The sequence below is a fragment of the Aulonocara sp. 'chitande type north' Nkhata Bay genome, linkage group LG6 (genome assembly GCF_057382095.1).
Source record: "Aulonocara sp. 'chitande type north' Nkhata Bay isolate Kocher_YH1m ecotype deep benthic linkage group LG6, A_spYH_male_GT1.1, whole genome shotgun sequence".
Lineage (NCBI taxonomy): Eukaryota > Metazoa > Chordata > Actinopteri > Cichliformes > Cichlidae > Aulonocara > Aulonocara sp. 'chitande type north' Nkhata Bay.
Window position 1 is genome coordinate 15841557 of NC_141349.1, and position 23036 is coordinate 15864592.

The 23036-nt window shown below is 42.1% G+C and overlaps 1 protein-coding gene across 1 annotated transcript in view; it reads left to right on the plus strand.

The window, feature by feature from the left end:
* The first annotated feature begins 2885 nt into the window (after positions 1–2885).
* The window catches only part of gna12a (guanine nucleotide binding protein (G protein) alpha 12a), a 29733-nt gene continuing 9582 nt past the window's right edge, over positions 2886–23036 (plus strand). Inside the window, exons 1-2 of the mRNA XM_086295206.1 lie at positions 2886–3660; positions 8746–8964. Of these exons, the coding sequence (XP_086151332.1) occupies positions 3343–3660; positions 8746–8964 (537 nt within the window). The 5' untranslated portion in view covers positions 2886–3342. The remainder of the gene's footprint in view (positions 3661–8745; positions 8965–23036) is intronic.

The window sequence follows — 23036 nt, forward strand, 5'->3', positions numbered from 1 at the left end:
TGAATATCTCAAGATGGATCTAAGCTGCATCAGCTCAGAAATATCATGAGACTACTTCAAACTAATGCACTAAACTTAATTGTTTTCAATCATTTTAAACATTTTGATTAGCCAGTGTGACTTTCTTTCAGGATTTGGGAGCGAACATTTGAAAAGAGAAAATGTGTAGCTGTATAAAACTACAGATCATCTTGGTGTGTGCGATCACACAAGCCACAGTATTCCTTGGCAACACTCCAACTCAAGAGTATTCAGTAATCATTAATACCTCATTACATGTTAACATGAGTACTCAATACTTAGTGCAGCATTCAGTGTCCTTTTTGTGAAGGTAGCTTGCAGTGTTGCAATGTTATTTTACATCGTGAGCCACTTACAACCCACTTTGATCTTAAGTGGGCTGGACCAGTGAAACTCACCTGTTTGTCAGCGTAAAGAAATTTAACTACACATTTAATCCTATATTTAATTAAAGAAAAAGAAGTGCAGTTTTTCTACATGATACAGAAATGCTTCAGCAGTAAATGAAAGACATCTGTCAGCACGACTCTTCAGCTTAAATTCTGAAAAACAAACATGTAAAAAGACAGAGAGGGTTCTGGTATCCGATTGCCCAGACTGTCTGGCAGTGAAAAAACATTAACTTTCTGTCATTTACATAAATAAATAAATAAAATAAATAAAACCCAGGAGAAACAAAATAATACACCGCCTCCTGGAAAACATCAGCAAAAACAAAAACGAATAAGGGTAAAACCCCCTGGTGCAAAAAAAAAAAAAAAAAAAAAAAACAAAAAAAACAAAAAAAAAACCAAAATACCAATGACACATGAAATATCCCTCTAAGAGACCATTTATCATAATGTCTAAGAGACATTGTCAATGTACCGCAAAAAGGGACCCCAGACCTGCTCAAAAATATCTTCTCTTCCCTTCATTCTATACATAACCCGTTCATATGATGCCATCCTAGACATTTGTTCGGTCCATTCCTTGAAAGAACAGGGGCTGGATGACTTCCAATGCCTAAGAATTACCCTGCAACCAGTTATAAAAGCCAGACGCATCCACAATCTCTGTTTTTTTGAGAGAATGTTATCGTCAGGTAGTAGGCCCAGGACGCATATAGCTGGAGATTTAGAAAGATTAAGTTTAAAAATATCATTCACCAAGTTGATGATCCCATCCCACAAATAATCATTTTTCCGACATGTATACAACATATGAACTAGAGTCCCGACTTCCTGCTGACATTTCCAACAAATGTCCTTATCTGCGAGCTTCAACCTGACTAATTTACTGGGTGTCCAATAATTTCTGTGAAGCAATTTGTACTGGATAAGTTGAGACTGTGTTTCAGGTGAGCAAACATACCATGATGAGATCAGCATCTTCCAACTGTCCTCTGAGATCTGGATACCCAGATCTTTCTCCCAACACCGCCTCAGTCCCCCCAAACTGGGAGCGTGTGCCTCTCTGAAGCTCCCATAAAATTTAGATGCCCTGATTCTGTTATTGTCAGGGGTTGCAAACATCTTCTGAACACTAGATGGAGGGTCTAGATTATTTTTCAAAATGGCTTTAATACAATGTCTTATTTGAAAAAACCTCCAAATTTCCCTTGGATCCAAATTGAATTCTCGTCTGATTTCTGCAAACGATTTCATGCCAGTCTGCCCAAATAGGTCCCCCATCTGATTAATACCTGTCCTAGCCCAGGCCTCCCACCAGACCGGTTTCTTACCTATTAATACTTTCTTATTATACCAAATAGAGGCTCTAGCGGTGAGATAAGGGCTGCTGTTGGTATATTGGTGAGCTCTAAGCCAGGTCTCTTGCATGAAAGACAGTACTGGATCTTTAAACGGTACTGGCCTTCCCTTCTGAGTAAGGAAGGCCTCTAAAGACGAAGGGGCCACAAGACTTTCCTCAATCCCAACCCATGATGGCTTATCAGTAGAGGAATTATGTATCTTAACTAACTGAGAGAGGGAGAAAGCATAATGATACCAGACCATCTTAGACAATTTTTGTTTGTTAGTGTGTTGTTTGTTTGCTTGTCTTAGTTTGTTTGTTTGTTTAGAAATGGACAGAGAACTGACAGTATGATTATTGCAGTTGTATATTTATTTATTAATGTTTCTGTCCATCCAAAAATATTAATAAAAAAAAATAAAAAAATAAAAAAAAAAAAAAAAAAAAAAAAAAAAAAAAACTTTCTGTCATTTAACTCTTTACCTGTTACTTATTTACTTCAGTGTCGTATGAATTTCCACTGCTGAGGACTTCAGGAGAAAAGCTGCAAAATTTATGAAAACACAGTCCCCCAGCATGCTAGATTGGAGCCTTTGGTGGGCTGATTCTGGCCCCCATGCCTTATGTTTGACACCCCTGATCTAGTACTCAAACTGCCTCTGTCTCATATTTTTTGCTAAACTAATGCCTGCAGACCCACGCTCACAAACATCATCAGCTATGCCACAAAGGTAAATTGGACTTTTGTACCTCCTGCTTCATGCACACTTAAAAATTAAACAGGGTGTGCAACAGGGGTATAAAGTGCCGAGCCAATAGCCCCTTGGGTGCCCCGCTTTACTCAGTGCTAATGGGCCACAGGTATCTTTGACCTTGGCCTGTAAACCTTTGTGACCACATGTAAAGTCTGTGTGACGCTGACAATAAACCATCCACAAACAGAGCTGTAAAAGTGCTCATACCGAGCAGGACCACATTTCCCAGTGATGACGCACACACACACACAGCAGGAGAAAGCATCACCAGCAGCGCTAAATGTTTCTGTTTTCCTTCTATATGTATTTCCTTCCGTCTGCTAGCGCCCCCTGTCGGGAATTATCAGTAACTCTCAGCAGTCTGGCCGTCCCAGCGCCGCCCGCAGGAGCTTCCAAGTTCACAAACCGCTGGCTGTGTTTGGATAGTTTGGATAGCTGTCCCACGGAGTCAGATACCACAGCCTCAGCGTTGTTACAGTTGTTGTGCTTTGGATGAACACACGGACTCCAGGTCAACTTTCTGTTTTTGTTTTCGGGCCTCTAACATTTGAGCGTTTAAACTTTCTTTTGTTGCTTTCTGGCTTTGTTTCTGTGTCCAGAGTGATTTCTGTGGATGGCGAGGTCTAACCAAGATGGACACGGGCTGTCTGCCGGTTGAAGACTAGATAACGGCTTCTCAAACTAAATGTAGACTTTATTTTTTTACGCGTGTTTATCGTGTTTATCCGTGAAATTTGTAGTCGCACCATTTCCATCCCGGGGGTGGGGGATCAAAATCCTATAATGAACATTTTCCCACTGGAGTTTCGGTAAACTTTTCCCACGACTCGCCATGTCGGGAGTGGTCCGCACCCTGAGCCGCTGTCTGCTCCCGGCCGAGGCCAGCCGGGACCCTGTCGGCAGCAAGGAGAGGAGCCGGGAGAGAGACGCGGCGCAAGAGCGGGAGGCGAGGCGCAGGAGTCGGGAGATAGACGCGATGATCGCCCGGGAGAGGAGAGCCATTCGGCGGCTGGTGAAGATCCTCCTGCTCGGGGCCGGGGAGAGCGGAAAGTCCACATTCCTCAAACAGATGCGCATCATTAACGGGCAGGAGTTTGATCAGAAGGCACTTCTGGATTTCCGGGACACAATCTATGAGAATATACTGAAGGTAAAGACGTGGCTCGAGGGGGCCTTCATCCTCCACATATCTAATGTTTGCCGTGTTTGTTAAACATCCAAATCGTGTTTTATATCTGAGAAGGACAACAGTGAGGGGGCATTTTGAAAGTTTTCACAAGTAATTGACACTTTAGGTCACTGTGGCTCTAACTATTCAGATTTTTTGAATGAGTTGCTTATGTCTTAGCTTTTATAATAAATCTGATTGATTTTTATTTTTTTAAGACAGCCAAAACATTTTCTGAGGAAAATCAAGATGATGGGAACAATTTATATCTGCAGGCCTGGGCCATTAGCGACTAAGGTTCACACACTTATTTAAACACACACAGAGGTCTGTTGACATAGTGCATATTTTTATCCTGAAGTGAGTCTATGTGTGTGTGTGCGTCCTGTCCCTTTGTTTGCTGTCATGGCTGGGCCTCCTTCACCAGCTAACAATACCAGACTATTCCTGAGGGATGAGCACATCCGTCCTGAGTGCCACACAGCCCAGACGAGGATGATAAGAGCCTGCACTTCTGCACAGACAAGACAGTATTCAGTACCCTCCCCCAAACACAAGTATACAGTGACCGTCCTGTCTCGGGCCAGATCAAGAACACAATCTTCCCACACACCACATACTTTACCAGCAGCCAAACTCCGGAAAACACACACAATGCGCGATGTGTAGGAGCTGATAGGCCAGGCCAAAACTACCAGCTATTACCCCGCTTAAAACATCTGTAATTCCCTCACCAGCGCTGCAGTCATTCGTCATGTAAAGTATATAAAGAGCGAATGTTAGTATTAGGGTTGTAAGTGGAAGTTATTTTCATTAATGATTAATCGTTTCTGTTTTATCCCTCTGTTCAGTGTCTGCTCTTTTCCCCGTCTTTTTGGATGCGGCTTTTTCTTTGCAAATCTGCACAGAAGGCCACGATCCTGGAGTGACCTCACCACTGCAAGAAAAAAAAAGCTTCTGGTTGAGAAGTGATGCACTCTTGCTCAGTTGCAGATTCAGTGCTGTTTGCTGAAGAGAGTAGCACACGTGGTTGTAAAATCTGGAGTTTATTGGAGGTTCATGCAGGCAAATTGGGTGATGCTCCGCATACTCGACGTTTATGGCTTCTTTAATCAGCACAAGCTGTGCTAACATAATTGGAAAACGGTTTTCCCGATGATCAATCAGCCCTGTAACGTGATAAACGTTCACTGGGTGACACAATGTGCCACTGAAGGACTGATGGCTGCTGGAAAAAGGCCTTTGAGCCTTGTAGATGATACAACAGCAATAATAACGAATTTATCATCAGTGGTTGAATTAATGAGCGTTAAAATCATATCTGGATAATTTGGTGTTGGAAAACGAGGACATTTTGAAGCAATCCCAGCTTAACCGAACTTAAAAAAAGTTAATCCTACATGATGTGTGTGCATCCTACATGATGTGCCTTCTTTGAGTTTGGACGCCGCTGTTTGGATTTCCCACATCACAAAGGAATAACAGCCAATCGTGTGCTAGATGCGGTTGTTGGTGGAAGATCAGTGTCACCTACCAGGTGTAGCGGGGAACCCCCTGTCTTATGGGAACCTATTGATGAAGAGTGAGAGAGCAAAGTGGGAAAGGAAGGAAAGAAGGGCGGATAAAGCTGAAAGAGAATGCACAGGTGTGCTGCACAATTAGGCCTGCAGAAATAAACAGCGGAGAGGTGGAGTTCAGATGCGGTCTGAGTGATTATCTTGTCAAGCGGTGGATAAATCTGTGGTTTAACCATTGTCAGAGGAAAACCCCTCTGATCTAAGTTAGCCTTAACTAGCAAGTAAATGATCACTGAGTCATTTTGGACTTTTGAGGTGCATTTCTTTATCACAATAGAAGATAAATACCAGCAATAAAAAAGAGCTAATTTTTCTAAACTGAGCATGTGATGGCTGCTCCCTTCTCTTATCTCTGGTAGCTTTTATCTCTCATTGCCTTTCTTGAATTTCTTTGAAGTATTCGCCTGCTTTTTTTCTCTCTCTTTTTTTCTTCTTTTTTGGCTCGTTTGGTTCACAGCAGATATTTTGGCACCGGCTGCCCGCTCATGTGTTGTGTTTTGTGGCTGGTGTTGATGTCACTTGCAGTCCCATCGTTCACTGGGGCTCCGTGGGCTCAGAAGGCAGGCGTCGCTTTAGAGGAGGAGGAGGTCAGTGCAGTTCACGGGGTGGACTGCATTAACGCAGGAAAGAGAGCCGCTTTTCAATACAACATTTATAAATGAAACTGAACCCTGCCAGCTCCAGCCATCTGCCGGAGGCAACTGCTACTAACGCTGCTGACCACGCCATGACTGTGAGAAGCCCATCAGCTCAGACATCAGATTTTAATGTTTTTTCGCCCCGTGTGGTCAGATACTGAGGGCCAGTAACACATAAAATGAGCTTTTCAATCAAAGTCTGTTACTCATTTAAATTTGTGCGTCCTGTGGCGTTGCCCTCTACGGCTGGGGAGGAGGTGAAGTTTGGTTGGAGTTAACAGGAAGCAGAAGATTCAAATACTAAATCCCCATATATCGTATGTAAAAAAATCTTCTGAGCTGTTTTTTTCCTTTTCTTGTCTTATTGATATTTCCTCCGTCTACTCTATGTAGCTGTTTTTACACGTGGATGTCAGGCGAATGAAGTAAGGATATTGTACACTCGGAGTCTGCTTCACATTCAGTCTGACTATCTGTTTGCTTCAGGCTGCCTGAGCAGCGCGTGCAGGGCCCGCAGCAAAGTACGACCACTCCTTCGCTGTGAATTCGCTAGACTGCTTCCTGCATAAATTTAACCTGGGAATTATTTAACTTGATCGCCCAGACTTTGTGCTGCCGAGCTGGGAGGATTTTACATTTTCACCTCTTTAAGGTATAGCTTGGAAAAGTTCAGGGGTGCCAGTGCATGTGTGGAAGTATCCTATGTCAGTCACATAAGGAAGTTGTCCGGTCAAAAACTGGGTCATAGTTGTGGGAAGTATGCAACCTGCACTTCCTGGGAAGTAAAGCGAATGTTGTTTATGGCCTTTGTGCATGCATATGTTCAAATGTTTATAACCAGATAATCAGTGATAAACTAGAATTACTCTGAATCAGTTTACAACAAGAGTTACAACATCCATGCAACACCTGTCCATCCATCCACCTTTCCTTCCACTTATCCAGTTTCTGGTCAGTGGGGGGAAGGTAGTGGTTGGAACCATTCACACTCGTAATTACACCTACGGCCAATTTAGAATTGCAAATTAACCTAACCCAGGGAGAACCAACACAAGCACAGGGAGATAACTCCACAGAGGTCCCAGCTGGTGGATTTGAACCTGGGGCCTCCTCGCTGTGAGGCAGCAGTGCCAGCCATCTGTCTGTCATTTCTGTGTAATTACCAACATGTTCAGACTCATAACAGTAAGCAAACCTGACTTCCAGTGTTTAGCCCTACCTTTGTTCCCCTTTTTCTAGCTGAGATTCACAGTAACCCATGAGCGGCAGACCAGAAATGCACACAAGCTGACGTCATCTGAACGTCCGGATAACGCACAAGCTAGTTCTCGTTAGAGAATGTGTGCAGTCCTCTGGTACTGACCTCTTAGATCGGCCAAAGCAAAGGCAACGTCAGTCATCTGAATTCTTCGGAGGCTTTGAAACTGAGCCGCACATAACTGACTTGCTACGGGCAGACAGTGACAGGCTGATTGGCATGGAAGCAGACAGTGGAGTAAACATGCGGGCACTCAGGAAGAGACGCAGACAGGAATATGGAGGATTATGATACAAATGAGGCAGATTAGTAAATTGATAAGGCTCGTGTCATGAGTCGATGTGACTCACTCAAAGCTCACACGGTCATTCTGCTTTGGGAAGTTCGCTGCGTCCACGCTGGTAGTGGGTCTGCATGTTCGTCACATTAATGCAGCATGTGTGTTTGTGTGTGTCTTTGTTTTAAGCACCACTGTGGGATTTCCTCACTTGTTTAGGTTCACATCCATCTCACTCATTCCTAAAAACAAAAACAGCATTTCTGAACAAAAAGTCTGAACAGGCTCAGGCTTGAAATCACTCCACAACACTGAGTCACAGAGGGCAGCCAAGTCAGACTGCACACACACGCGCACATGAAATAGACATACATTGTAGATACATTAGTCAAACCTTCTTTTCACTCTTTGCATTTGCCTTTTTTTTTGTTATAGCCATGTTCAAAAGCGTGGGTGGTGGGGGCTCTCTCTCTTTGACTTCCTGGTTTTCACATGTTATTTGTAAAGACGACGCTGGAGATGTTGATGTTGTGGGTGTGTAAAAGCCTCTTCAGTGTGAGATTAAGCAATACAAATAAATTTGACTATTGCAAAAGATTCAGATGGGTCATGAGTCATTGACAGACACACACAGAGCACACGTACTTTGACCCCTGAGACACTCTTAAATTATTCACAGCAGAGTCATTGTAACGATCCATAGAACAGATGAGCAACAACTCTTTAATAATTCAGCCGCTCTGGACTTGGAGATGCTGTGAAATACGCCTCACATTTGCAGTGAGTTAGTAAGAGCCGGTGAGGGTGTAATGGATCGGCGCGAGCTCACCGATTCAAAAATCAAAGGTTTTTATAGCTAACTTACATTTTTGGTGATGCTCGCAGTTGTTCACAAGAATTGGCTGGAGAGAGAGAGAGAGAGAGAGAAAAAAGAAGTATATATTTATAGTTGCTGTGTGAAGCGGGCGTAAATGCTGCATCATCACTTCCAGAAAGTTACAGCCCACCTCAATCTGACATCTGGAGTAGCTGTTCAAGAGACTAGATGGTGGAAATAGAAAAAAGTAGAACTGAAGGAGGAATATTCAGTCTCAGGAAGAGACCTCCCACACAGATCCCACATGGTTCTCCTCAAAAAACCACCAGCAGCCACACGTGTATGCGTTCAGAGTGTGACTTAAATGCATGAGTTTCAGCGTTAAAGTTACTCCATGTTTACGAGGAATGCTAGACTCTTTTTTTTCCTCCCATCTGTGTGGTAAGAAAAATATCTGCGACATTAAGACAGGCGGCTGCTCTTCTTGTGTGTGTCTGCAGGGCATGCGTGTGCTGGTGGATGCCCGCGACAAGCTGGGTATCAGCTGGCAGAGCTGTGAAAATGAGAAGCAGGGCATGCTGGTGATGTCGTGGGAGGGCCGCGTAGGCGCTTCGGGGGTCGAGCCCAGTGAGTTCCAGCTGTACGTAATGGCGCTGAGCGCGCTCTGGGCGGACGCCGGCATACAGGAGGCCTACACGAGACGCTCCGAGTTCCAGCTGGTGAGTAGACATTATTCTCAGTCCTTTTAATATCCTCCCACGCCCCTACGAACTTTCATCACTAACCACCTGAGACATCCAAAAGTGGTAATTTTAACTGGATGATGTTTAACCCTTGTAATTATATGAAAGTGATTATTGCTATAGAAACTCTGCAAGATGCAGTAAAGTCAGTCTGTGCTTTTCATGGCAACAAGCTGCAGTACTCTGAGGTGGTGAGAGGGTGCAAAGCAAGAAGGGAGGGCAAGGTGCTCGTGTGCCAGTGCTGCAGAAAATGAGCACTTAAATCAAAGCGTTGTTTGGAATATTCAGCTTTATTATCATCTGAGCAATTTAGTATGACTTTTCTGCTCGAGTGCTTTTTCATGTGCTTTCAGTTGCAACATATGATGCCAGGGCATGCACCGATGTAGCTGCTATTGTGTTTGTTATAGTTAAACCAAAGCAAATCACCAGTGAAACAAACTGTTATCCTACTTGTACTCTTTTCCCCTACTTTACACACATATGTGGATGTTTTTTAGATTAGCTGAACCATTGCAAAATATTTCCCTGATCCTTTTTGCTGCTGCAGAAATCTCCCGTGTGGTGCAGATACCCCTCTTTGGGATTTTGTAGACTTAAAGAAAAACAATGTATATAGACGCAAACTCTTTGTAACCGTTTAAAAGGGCATTTCACTCAAAAAGTGTTTGTTGTCTTTTGTAAACCCAGTCAATAGAAAAAGAAGAGCAAAGGTTCAAAATGTTTTACTCGTTCAGCAGTCTAAGGCAGAAGCTTCCAACCTTTACACATATCAGAGGCCTATGAGTGTGCACTGAAGATGCTCGTGTTTCTGTCAGTGATAGTTACAGTGCTGTAAAAAGTATTTGTCCCCTTCCAGATTCGTTAATTGTTGTCACACTTATATGTTTCAGATCATCAAGCAAATTTTAATATTAGACAAAGATGACCCGAGCAAATACAAAATGCAGGCGGGCAGCGTCGGCACCTAAGTTAGGAGCGATAACTCTTCAACAAGGCGACGTAGGAGCTTCAAATTGATGTTATAGGTGCATCTACTAAAAATCTTTTCTTCTGACCTCAAGGTTAGAGTAAGCTTTCTGAAAATCTTGTGCGTGTGATAGCTTGAAAACAAGACAACGTAGGATTTTGAAATTGATACCATAGGTGTGTCTACTGGATAAGGGGTAGTATAAGGAAGAGGCCTCCTTACTACATTTATTTATATTATATTATCTGTATAGCACTTTAGAGCACACCTTCAACTTTATTAAAATCACCTTATCAAGCCCTTTTTTTTAGCATTGCACTTTAAGCATGGATTTGCACAGTAAAACATTTGCACACAATAAGTTTAATTATTTATTGACTATTTATTGGGAATTTTAAAATCATTTGGTAGCCTTGTTTCAGATCCAGCACTGCTGCTCCTCATCAAGGAATGTGGTGGTTGTCTGTCAGGAGAGAAGAATGGTGATTGAGATTGAGATTAAGGTTTACCAGTAAGGAAAACTAATGCAAATGTGTGTGTGGGAAATCTAGGGATAAAAGTGGTGCAAAAAAGTGTCTGTAAGATATGATTACCCACCTTTCCGGGAACGACCATTGGTAAAGCGAGTGTGGTGAATCTTTTCGTGCTTGGGTTTTTGGTTTTTTTTTAGAATATTGGGTTTGGTGTAAAATTAAAGTGTGAAATATTTATTAATATGAAAACGTGATATGTATTTATTTATTCTAATTGATATATTGTATACTGTGGTGGAAGGTTGGGATTTAAGAATTTACCTGAGAGTGGAAGAATGGTTTAGTCTGTGACAGCTGAACATATTTAAGGCTGCCGGTTGTCATTAGAGGGTTGATTGTGCTGTGAAGAAGCTCGACGAGTGAATTGTTGTAAGGAGAGCTGTATAGCAAATAAGTACTTTTTGTTCCACTACACTTGCCTTGGTCCATCTCACTGTTTCCAGCCGCTAAGGGCTGCCCTGTTACAGGTAGCACTGGCAGGATTTTTAAATGATGATTTCATATTATGAAAGGAAAGTAGCGACCCAAACCTACTTGGCCCTGTGTGAAAAACAGTTTTTGAAAGTTGAGTTTCATTATTGACATCCAGGTCTGATAACTGCCAGACCCGTTGAATTTTTAAAAATCACTTAAATAGAATCTGCCGGACAAAGTGAAGTAAAGTCACTGACATCTGTCCATCACAAAGGGTTACAAAGTCTGAGGCTTTGGGACTCCAGTGACTACAGCGAGAAAATTTGGAGCAGTGGTGAACCTTCCCAGGAGTCACTAGCCTACTGAAGTGAGAGTGCATAGATGACTCATCCATCAGGTCACACAAGAGCCAATAACGATGTCTAAAGAACTGCGTACTTCATATGAGTCAGTTAAGGTCAGAGTTCACGATTCCATTGGGAAAACACTCTGTGGACTGACGAGACAAAAGCTGAACCTTTTGTGTCCTGTTACATGTGCTGTAAAACTAACACAGCAGGTCATAAAAACATCATCATAGCTACAGTCAAACATGGTGGTGGTAGTGTGACGGTCTGGGGCTGCTTTGCTGCTTCAGGACGACTTGCTGTAAGTGATGGAAACATGAATTCTGCTTTTTACCAGAAAATCCCGAAGAAGAATATCCGAACATCAGTTCAAGAGACCTTGGGTTATGCAGCAGGACAATGATCTAAAACGTCTCCAGCAAGTCCACCTCTGAATGGCTCAGAAAAAACAACATGGTTTTGGAGTGGCCTCGTCAAAGGCTGGATTTATATCAAACTGAGATGTTGAGGCGTGACCTTAAACAGGCCGTTCATGCTCGAAAACCCTCGAATGTTGCTGAATTGAAACAATTATGCAAACAAAATTAAAATTCCTCCACAGTGATTTGAAAGTCATTTCCAGTTATTATAAACACTTGTTTGCAATTCTTGCTGCCAAGCGTGGCGCAACCAGTTATTAAGTTTAGGGGGCAATCACTTTTTCACATAGGTTGGGATAGATTTTTCCCTTAGTAAGTGAAATCATGTTTTAAAAACAGCATTTTGTATTTCCTCGGGTTATCTTTGGCTAAAATGAACATGTGTTTGATGATCTGAAACATTGAAGTGTTACTAATATGAAAAAAAATAAGAAATCTGGAAGTGGGCTGATACTTTCCCACGGCACTCTACAATGTCCAGTTCTTCATTAGTGTTATTTTCTAGTTTCTTCTGTACACTTCCCACCTTATAATACTTAACATGATTTATGTGGTATTATGTAAAGAAATATATGAATATACTGAAATCTCTGACACAGTGTAGTCTGGGGTTTTTTGTTGTTTAAACCAGATAAACTGGCTTTAAGCTTTGGCCAAAGAAAATGTCAAGTAAAATAACGTCTGACCTTTCTGTTAAAGAAGCAGCTTAAATGACTTTTGAGGACGTATCTTTGATATCTAACATCCAAAGTGAACATTTCTTTGAATATCTACAGCTCTGGAGTTTGGTCTCTTCAGTTCCTGAGCTTAACAAAATATTACCAGGAATTGCAACACTAATGGTTTGATTTCATTAGTGTTCTCTTGGCTTTCATCTGGCTTCCATGAAACCTCAATATCGCAGCTTGATGCATGAGGGTCAGATTAAGAAAAGGATATTTCAAAATAATAACTGGAACAGCTCTGACACAAACAGCTACCGCTAATTTAAGAGCTACTTTGATGTAACTGGTTGTATGTGAACTGATGTAACCCGCTCTCATATTGGAAGAATGTAACAGTAATGTGTCCGACGTAGGGCTGCTCAATTAATCGAATTTTAATCACGATTACGATCTGGGCTTTCAACGATCATTAAAAATGACTGAGCCGATTATTAGCCCCTCCCTCATTTATCCGCGACACCTTAAAGGCCGGTCCATGAAAATATTGTCGGGCGCAAAAAAGGTTGGAGACCGCTGATTAAGAGGACCCGAGGGAAGCCCGGAAAGCTAAGCAGAAGTTATTTGGAGAGGAGAGTGACTGCCGCTGGTTGAAAAGAGAGGTAAAAAAAACTTCAGTGGTGTTGCACACTATTTTATATTATTTTTTAAAGTCATTGTTAACCCTTTAAAGCCGGTCAGAGCAGCACGCTCCGTGTTGTGTAACTATTTTTAAATCCCTGTAGAACCGGAACCGTGTAAGCTAGCGCAATAACCCGGAGGAGTTGTACTTACATCTGATGCCATCAGCTTGTCCTCGGTCACAGTTTCCTTCCACATAAAGCTTTGCAAAAACTGCATAAAAAGCTCTTGCAGGAACAAAAACACAATATTCCAGAAACACGCTTTGCCGTTCCTATCAGCTGTTCGTAACACTTCCCACAGTGAAACAGATGTCAGCGCGAACTGTATGTCCGCCATTTCCTGGCCGAAACCGGAAGTGACGTCATTTTCGCGGAAATTGTAGTTTTTTACTTGTAGGCCTTAAAAGCCTATACTGGTCATGTTTGACCTTTCTGAATAGTTGCTGGGATGCTTACAACTCGAATTGCACTGCTGGAAATAGTTTATTTTGATGCACATGCTGTTTTCTTTGCAAATTTGCATCATAGGATTGTTTTTTCGTTTTTCCTGCAGTATATAAAAATTGGTGTATCTCCAAAATAAAACTATGAAGACACTCAAAATAAATTTCCTGTTGTTGTAAACTATTTTTTGCAACTTTTTTGTATTTAAAGTTTTGAGGGATAAACCTCTTAAATTTCTCCAAGTAGAAATATATGTAAACAAAACAAAAACGATTTTCAATTTTTTTGTAGTTTATTGCACTTTTTTGCAATTAATGTAATTACTATGGACTTAATGCATACATATTATTAAAATATGGGCTATAACAGTTGCATAGCAAATTGAAATGATCCCACAAACGGCACTACAACATGTAAAAAAAAATAATATGAGCTCTGGCGGACTTGGTTCTATAGTAGGTCTTAAAGGGTTAAATAAATATCGTCAAATAATCGCGATCTCAATTTCAGTGAAAATAATCGTGATTATCATTTTTGCCATAATCGAGCAGCCCTAGTCCGACGCATGTTTTAAATGTAACGCAATACGGGGAACGTTTATTCTTGCATTGTACTTGGCGGTGTGACAAAAAGGGGTTGGTGAGCTGAACAATGAAATTATGATAACTTGGCTTCTAAATAATCCTCCAGAGTCCAAGACGGCATTCGAATGCATTGTGTCCAGATCTCAGTTCTCAAACTGAAGGATGTACATGTTATTTTGCTATATCGAGAGCAAAACAAATCATTGCTTTTAACTGCAAAACTCGAGCACGAATTTCCTGGTAGACACCTCGGGAAGATGATTATTCGGGTTAAAGCCGCGGTAACCCCCAGAATCGGTGGGAGACGTGTTTAAAAGGTTGTTGTAATGGTGTGCCTTTCTTCTTGAAGGTGCCGCTGGCTTCTGAGGCTGAAATTGTCACATTGTTTATAATGATTTTGTAAGAGTAAGGGAGATGCTAAGAGAGAGCGCGAGAGAGAAAGAGGGGCTGTTGTTTTACTAAAGCTTGTTGTAAACTTGTAGTGTGTGTATATACTGCATAACAATGCAATAAAACACAAAAACGATAAAGCCGTAATAATGCAGTACATTGTCCAGCTCAGATATATTAGTTTCCCTTTTTGCTTTTTAGCCCAGTTCATCATCTTCAGCTCTCTTGGGTGAGAATGCATTTAATTAACAGGCTTTAACTTTTCCATAAACTATAAACAGCGATCAGCCACCGCAAAGCCACGGGTCTAATAGTGTTGATTTCCGTACACTGTTGACGCAGCTGACCTGCTGGAGCTTGGACACGTCCTCTGTGGTCCTGAGCAGCGGGATGTGAGCAGTGGATCCTTTGGCTGCCGGGGCCTTCCTGGATCACATTTTTCCTGTTGCATTGTGTAGATGCTCACTTGCATTGGGATAATTGGGACGGGGATCATTATCGTCTCATGTGTGATTTGTAGTTCGTGGATATTTAAAAGTAGAATGGGAGGCATAGCCTTCAGCTGTCACCAGCTCACAGTTTGGACAGCCTCTCTACTACTAAGATCAGGCCTAAAACTTTCCTTTCTGAGAAAACACATAGTTTTTATCACTCACCTTTTTATCTGCACTCTGCATTTAACCATTAGTTATTATTCATTTCTGGCTCTCCATTGTCCCCCTCACCCCCAACCATTCGTGGCACATGGCCGCGCCTCCCTGCGCCTCGTCCTTCTTGTGGTTTCTTCCTGTTAAGAAAGAGTTTTTTCTCCCCACTGTCGCCATGTGCTTGCTCACGGGCTCATTTGATTGTCTTTACCTTTCAATATGAAGCACCTTGATGCGATTGCTGTTGTGATGTCGCACTATATAAATAAAATTGAATTGAACTGAATCGAATCTCCGAAATTGTCAAGCTGGTTGTCAAGGTCAACTCCCGGGGCTCTTTTTCATGTTCTTTGAAGCATTCCTGAGCCTTTCTGCTGCACTGAGTAGTTAGCCTGATATATCTGGTATATCTGCCCCTTCTTGGGAGGGGTTGCAACCACAGGTAGCTCCTCGTGTTTGATTTCCTGACCAAATCCCAGGATCCGTAAACAACTACATTTCTAAATAAAATCCTTACTAAATGTTAAATCTCCCATTCAGCAAAAAAAGCACCTCTCAGTTCACTCTCTGATTTGGGTATAGTCACTGGCTGACCTGATGATTTCATGCGTGTCCGCATTTAAATTTAGAATTGCATTTTTAAGTTTCAATATGATGGCAAACAACATTTACAGCAAACACAAAAGAACTGCTACTCATTACTAATCATGCTCTTGTCCTGTTTCCGTTTCCTCTGCTCTTAGCGGTCTGACTGAGTAATATTGCAAAGAAGAAGAAAAAAACTTTGCACTGTAGCCTTGCATTCCACTTCTGTAGTCATATTGATGTGGAGAGCAGGAGATATTTGCATGGTAACTGATTTACCTCAGCCTGTTTTCTCTGATCTAATAGTCGCTGATGTGCTCAAAACATCCGAGAGAGCAACCGGATCACATTAGAAATGTTTATACCTGCCAGCTGAAAAAGAAGCTGCAGTTAACTGTTTAGTACTGCACCGAGTGAAGCCAAAGTATTTATTGTCTTTTCGCATAACTTCCTTATCTCTCTCGCTCGCTCGCTTTCATTTTTTTTTGTTTTGGAGACGTTGCAAAGATGTAATTATTTTCCTCTTGACTGTAAATGGAGCCACTGAAGTGCACTCTGTGGAGTCTCTTCTCCTGAATTACATCCAGCAAACACAAACGTGAAACTCCTCACAGACAGCAGAGCAGTTCTTCTCCCTTTTAACAACGTGCAGAACATTAAACACACACAGATCAACACCAGTGGGTTGCACAAGAAATGTTTTCTTTATAGGCAACGACCACTCACCACGAGTGCACAGAAGATATGCAAGTTATTACAGTGAAAGTGATGGAGGACATTTTTATCATCATCTTTGTCTCTCTTCCTAAGGTTTTACATCCACAAAATCATCATCAGAAGGCATCATAACATTTCGTTATGTCATTTTACAAAACAGTGAACCAGATAAGCTTTTAAAAATAAGTGAAACGCTCAAAACTCATATGAAACTTCCTAAGATGAGTCACGTCTGGCAGATATTTTTTCTGCTGTCTTTAGCCCGAGCAGCCTTTGCTTTTTTTTCCAAGTTCATCTTTTATTCTCCCGTCTCGCAGGAACAAAAACAAATAGACTCCTTTCAACAGCCACTTGCTATATTTTAAAGAACATTTTGTGAGAAACAGACCGGCCAGAGAAACCATTTGTCCAATAAACGTCTACAGATATGCTGTGAAGGGCCGGACAGCTTGTCAATGACACTCAATGGTTGAGCAGAATGTCATGAATGATCGCTAACCATATTGTCAACAGAGGGAATGTCTCACGGCATCGGCATCACCAGCTGGGCTCGCTGTCTGTGCTCCGTGCATTGGCTGTAACAGCTAGTTTTATTTGGACTTTATTGAAAGTGACGCAGCAGCTTTACTGTCTGCTCGGGGCTGTGAGGACGACCTTTAACCTTGTTACGCTTTTATCGGTGACAAAACAAGCTGGAGTCACATAGAAGGTGCTTACGTCTCTGTCTCCGCTGTCTCACACTCAACAAACTGTGTGCGCGTGCTTGAGATGTACAGCTCTGGGTCAGACCGCTTTGTCTTATCTGGAGTTGCTGCGTGATAAAGTTAGTGTGTTACAGCCGCACACAGGCCTGCAGGCATCGTTCTCTCTAAAGGCCAGCACGCATAGGACTCGCATTTAGAGGCGTTTTTGATGCTCGTGGCCTGGTGCCACTCTATCAGCAGACTTGTTCAAAAGTATCAATCTACACTGACTCTGAAACACGCGCAATCTGCTCGTCACCTCAAGACAGCTATTTAAATCGCTGCTGTTCCAGTGTTGTGAATGATGTACAGTCTGTGTGGGCTAAGTGGACTGAGTGCTTCGGTTCAGCTCTTGATTTGCTTTAAAGTGGAGTAAAGCTGGTGAAAGTCAGTGTTTTTCTGATTGTCAGCAAATTCTGTAAAGAAACCAAAAACAGCAATGCATTAAACACCTGCTGGCTGTGTAGCGAACGCGCTGCACAACACTCCTTTTCTTCTGCATGGGTCCAGACTGAGTTTGAAGCAATTCTAGCAGATGTGTACCGCAGGTGTAAAGGGAACGCTTGTGTAGGTTATGATGTAAAACAGTAGTTTAGCCTCCATGTTTAAATTCTGTCCCACTGACATCATTATTGTGGCTCGGGAGGTACAGCGGGTTGTCTAGTGGCTCAATACCCAGAGTTTCACCCAATCGGAGGATGACTGTGTGCGTGAATGTTTTGGTATAGAAACAGAGGCTGAATGTGTGTGAGACTGGGTGAACGACGCTTGTAGTGAAAAACCCTTTAATTTGCATATATGCGTTTTGATTTGTATCATATTTGCTACATCTGGCTTTTTTTTTTTACAATGTATGACTTAAAAATTCATTAATTTAGTTTTTTGGGTGGAAAAGAAATCACACTGATGATGCAGAAGTGTCAAAAATTCACAAAAACTGAATGTATGAAATATGATACTCGAGGAGTTAAGGGGTTAAAGTTGTAAATTTAAAGGGGGGAAAAAAAATGTGTTTTTCTTTCCTGATGAAATCCGATTGCTTCACTTCACAGGGCCCTCATCATACTCCAGAGGTCACAGGTAAACAGGAAATGCTGTGAGTTTAGTGAGGAGCTACAAGCTGATACCAAAAATAGCCGTCAGCTCATTCCAGAGCTTCTTCAAAGAGCCGACGCTTCTGATAACAAGCTTCTGCAAACTCGCGACTAAAATCACAGCATTTTCTTACTGCAAAGTATAAATGGAGTGTAAAAATCGTGCATTACATGTATTATACATGGCAGTCTGTGGCGTGTGTGGTGTGATGAAGTACATCCAGCCTTGCAAAGTGAAGTGCTGTGGTAAAAAAAGTAATAATAAATAAAAATAATAGGCATTTGTGGCTTTCTAGATGTTCAATGTCAGTGGATGATTCAGCAGTGACCCATAATACGACACTATTTGCTGTCAATTGCTACTGGTATTAAAGCACGAATGAATATGAACTGCATATCAGAGCTACCGTGCCGATCTACAACTTAAACTCTATTTTTTGATTCCTTTCATCTCTCCAGCAATTCACTGTCTGAAATCATCTAGTTTGGACTATTGGAATTGAGCAACACTGCAGATCTCATCCATGCTGCTAGTAGAGCTAAAACATTTTAACCAGTGAGCCCATGAACACTGTATTTCTATTTAATATTGGGCAATCCCTGATTCACTGTCCTGCTGCATGCAGTTATTACCAATGCACCAAATTCAAGCAGTAAGTTCCCAACACATCTAACGTGTACTACAGTGCCCAGTTGTTTTTGAAATTACTTAGACCAAGAGTGTGAAATATAAGGCGCAGGGGCCTGAATAAACCTGCCAAACTGCACACGTTTTCTCGGGGATTAAATGTGTGGTTAGACACTGGAAGAAAGGGGATTTTCACTGGCCCTAACCTAACATCAAAGTGGCCCATGATGTAAAATAGTTTAAGTCAGGGATGTCAAACTTAACTTTATATTTGTCATCTCTTTTTTAAATGATTTATGTGCATGTGCTTGGGGCCCAATCGAGGATAAAGGAAGTTAAACGCTACCTAAAAAAGTGCTGGTTTTCTTTTTCTGTTCACTTTTCGGACAAAACATGGAGCAACAGCAGCCTTATTCTCGACAGCAAGAAACCAAAATGTCTGCTGTGGAGTAAATGTGCTGAGTTAGATACTCTCCGCCTCCACTTTCTTGCCGCTCTTGGAGAGGTTTTCCGGGGACACCGCAATCAGCTTTTCCCAGGCACAACTGGGCCCGAGCTGGGCCGCGAGCAGACGGGGGAGAGGGAGGAGAGTCCGATGAGAGGAAGAGAGAAAGGGAGTGGAAAGAGATGAGCGTTGAGATGGGGAGTCTCCCACAGTGAAAATGGAGCGAAGGAAAAGGGGAGATAGTGAGGGGAAAAACAAACCCAAAGCAAGCACAGGCAAGGAGTTTGTTTACTTGTAGGCTTTTCTGTTTTCCCACCACACCCAGATAACACGCAGTTTGATACAGGACATAAACATCGAACCTCCCCTGCTCGAGGAAAACAAGGCTGTAGATCGAGGAGTGACAGTAAGTGGTGGCTGCTGTCGTCAGCGTAGGTTTAGACTTTGCACCGTTCAGAGGACTTTGAAGTCTCACAAAGGTGTAAAGAGACTATAAACGCACAAATGCGTGCGACGCTGCACACGCACACATTTCATCGATGACTTGGGCCTTGCTGAGGTTTAACATTGTGTATAGTGTGTTTGTGGTACCCCATTTTATCTATAATGCATATCCCTGCCTTGATAGGAAGAAACATAAAATATCCCCAGAGCAGGGATTGCAAATAAGATAGTGGTGGATCTGCACCAGCTAGTGAGTGCATGTTTTAGACTGATAGATTTCAAACATAATCCCTCCCTGAACAGGAAACCTGAGCTGAAGCTGAGCACAGCTGTGTTGAAGAGTATCGGCAACAGTTTCTATTCCAGACAAATCTGGAGAAAAGTGAACTGAAATAACGCTTTTTTTTCTAGAGATTTCTTGAACTCAGCTCAGAAATATAGATCACATTGAGCATTACAGCTGAAACACTTGGTTTAGATTCATTGATTTGCCACATTGATGAGGTTTTGTAAAGTTTTCTGGATTTAATTTAAATCCAAACTGAAACTGCTTCCCCCTCAGTATTAGAAAAGTAGGAATTCCTACTTCTCGCCCTTTTAAAATTGATGATGCTGCATTTGACTTCTGTCACACCCAGCCTGCGTGTTTATCATGCACAGGTTGACAAGCAAAATTTACACTTTTTAAATGTAGCAGTTTGCTGTGTCCAATACTGTAAATTTAATAGATAACAATTTGTGAACAGTTCTTTGTCTGAAATAAGCATAGACTGAAAAGAAAAGATGGTCAACTCCAGTTTTGAAGCTGCTGTCGACAGCAGGCACAGTTTTAGCTAACAGCAGCAAACATCCTCAGATTGTGCAGGCATACATAACACAGATAACAAAACTTTAAGGTGTAATTCAGTTTAACAGGTCACGTACATGAAAATTCTTCCCTGTAAAATTGCTTGTTTCAGATGTGTCGTTGGTCTCTGGGGAACAGCTCATTTTTGGAGCCAGCCTCAAGTGGCCACTTAAGGAACTGCAGTTTTTGGCACTCAGTTTTATTAATTTATGGATTCGTTTCAACGCTCTGGAGATTAAAGCCCGACTAGCCAGTATTAGCTACTTGTTGATTAATCTGTATTGACATTTAAATTTTGGAAAAATGACAATTAAAAAGTAACGAGGACAGGGGAGAAACACCCTACAATCGTGATACCAGTGGTGATGTTGCATAGATTGTCCACTAGAGGGCAGTTTGCAACAAACAACCAGCTGATCTATTCAATTCAGTTGTGTTTATTTAGCATCAAATCATAACACGAGTCGCCTTAAGTACGGTGAAGACCCTGCAATAATAGACAAAATAGTAATATAGAGACTAAGCAGAGTCGGGAGAGTGTGAACAAATGGACATATAAATGAAGGCGATGTCTTTTTGTTTTGTGTCTCTAAAAGGAAAAAATATTGGCCAACGTATCAAGATATCTGATTTTTACAGGACTAAATATCGGTCTTAAAAATCCCGTATCATCGCTGCATGAGACACACAACAACTTCTCCGCCTGACTCACCAAGCACATCGATGACTGTGCCAGTCTGCCTGCCTCAAGAACTGGATTCATGGTGTGTCATTCAAAGCTTTTGGGCATGAAGTGTAATAGTGTTGATTCATTCTTTGTTAATAAATAAATAAAAATGTATCTATGTGGTGTCATAAAATGACACTCTGGAAAGGTCAGTGGACATTTTAAATTTTAAAATTATTCATTAGCTAATAAAAAATAGTATTTATTATTATTTGAATTGAAAAGACTGACCCACAGTAGCACTGCACTTAGTCCCACAGTCAGTGACACATATACCTGTGCCCACACACACACACACACACACACACACAGAACAGGAGCTTATTCAGGTCTTTGCTGGAATAAAGCCTCTAATCTGCCCATTCACACCATGAATGGAGACATTCCTCCTGCCTTACTCAACACACACACAAATGCACACTCACACACGGGCTCACATACATGCACGCTCGCACACATACGTGCTCACGCCCACATGCACGCCCAGAGCTATATTTTATTCATTTACAGCTCTGCATTACCAGGCACTAAAATCCATCCTTGATCTAATAAAATAAATTCAGTCTGAAGCTTCGACCGCATGAATGATCAGACTGTTTCATTTGTGCTGATGGCAGTTGAAGCGCCCGTGGAAACGATCTGTGCTTGAGCGCGTGTGCGTGCGTGTCATTGCGTCTGCGGGCGCACACTCACGTGCGTGTCTGTGTCTGTCTGGTGTGTCTGCGTATCCCTTCATCTCTGGGAATTCCCCTCTCCCTGCTTTTCCCTCCAACCAGCCTCCCCTGCCGTTCGTGTCCGGCTGAACCAATCAGAGCCCCCCGGCTTTGTGTTTCCTATTGCCAATGACACCGTAGGTCAGCAGCGGGGTCACCGGTTCACATCTCACCCACTCAGAGGTCACGTTTCCTGGTTGTTATGGGGCATGTCAGGGCCAACATGAAGAGTAAGAGTTGTTTTTTGGAGTTTTTTTGTAACTGTTGCTCGTTGATCAGTTTGAAAGAAACCGAAACATCTGGAAAAAGCTGCTGTCAGCACGGCATTACAGAGGAATAATGTTATATTGTAGTGTGTGCGTGTGATGCAAGTGCTAAACTGACTTTGAAACTTTGAGTTCTGTCTGACTCGCTAATCCCTCCCTCCCCCTCTCCTCTCCTGTTTTCACACACACAGCTGTTTCCTGAGGGAGGAAGAGAAAGGTTCATTTTTAAACTTTTGTTGGGAATCAGCCTGATTCCAGTTTGAAATGCATATACCTATTATTCCTGCTTGCTTTCAGCCCATTTACAGCACATGAGAATAGCACGACACTCTGAAGATCAAGCTCCCGTGCTGTAGAGAAACCAAATAAACCTTTTTCCTCTGCTGCAGGCACCCGCTGGTCTCCATTCATTTCCAAGCAGCATGAAAATCAATTAGCAGCCTCTTAAAACCTGAGTGAGCTGTGCGATCCATTGCAGTGAAGATCGGTGTGCGCTTAAACCACATTACTATACAACAGTGGATGGTGGAGCAGTGACAAAAAAGCACACATGGTGCTCATAGTAATGGACTACACATCTCAAGTTTCAACAGTTGTCTAATTGAGTTTCGAAGCTAGCAAACATGAAAGGAACCAACCGCTGTCTGAAGTATCAGGAAAGCTACATCCAAAAACTTCAGCTGTGCTATATGCATTCAGAAAGAGTCGGCGAAGATCTTGGATAATCTTGTGTGATCTAAAGTGAA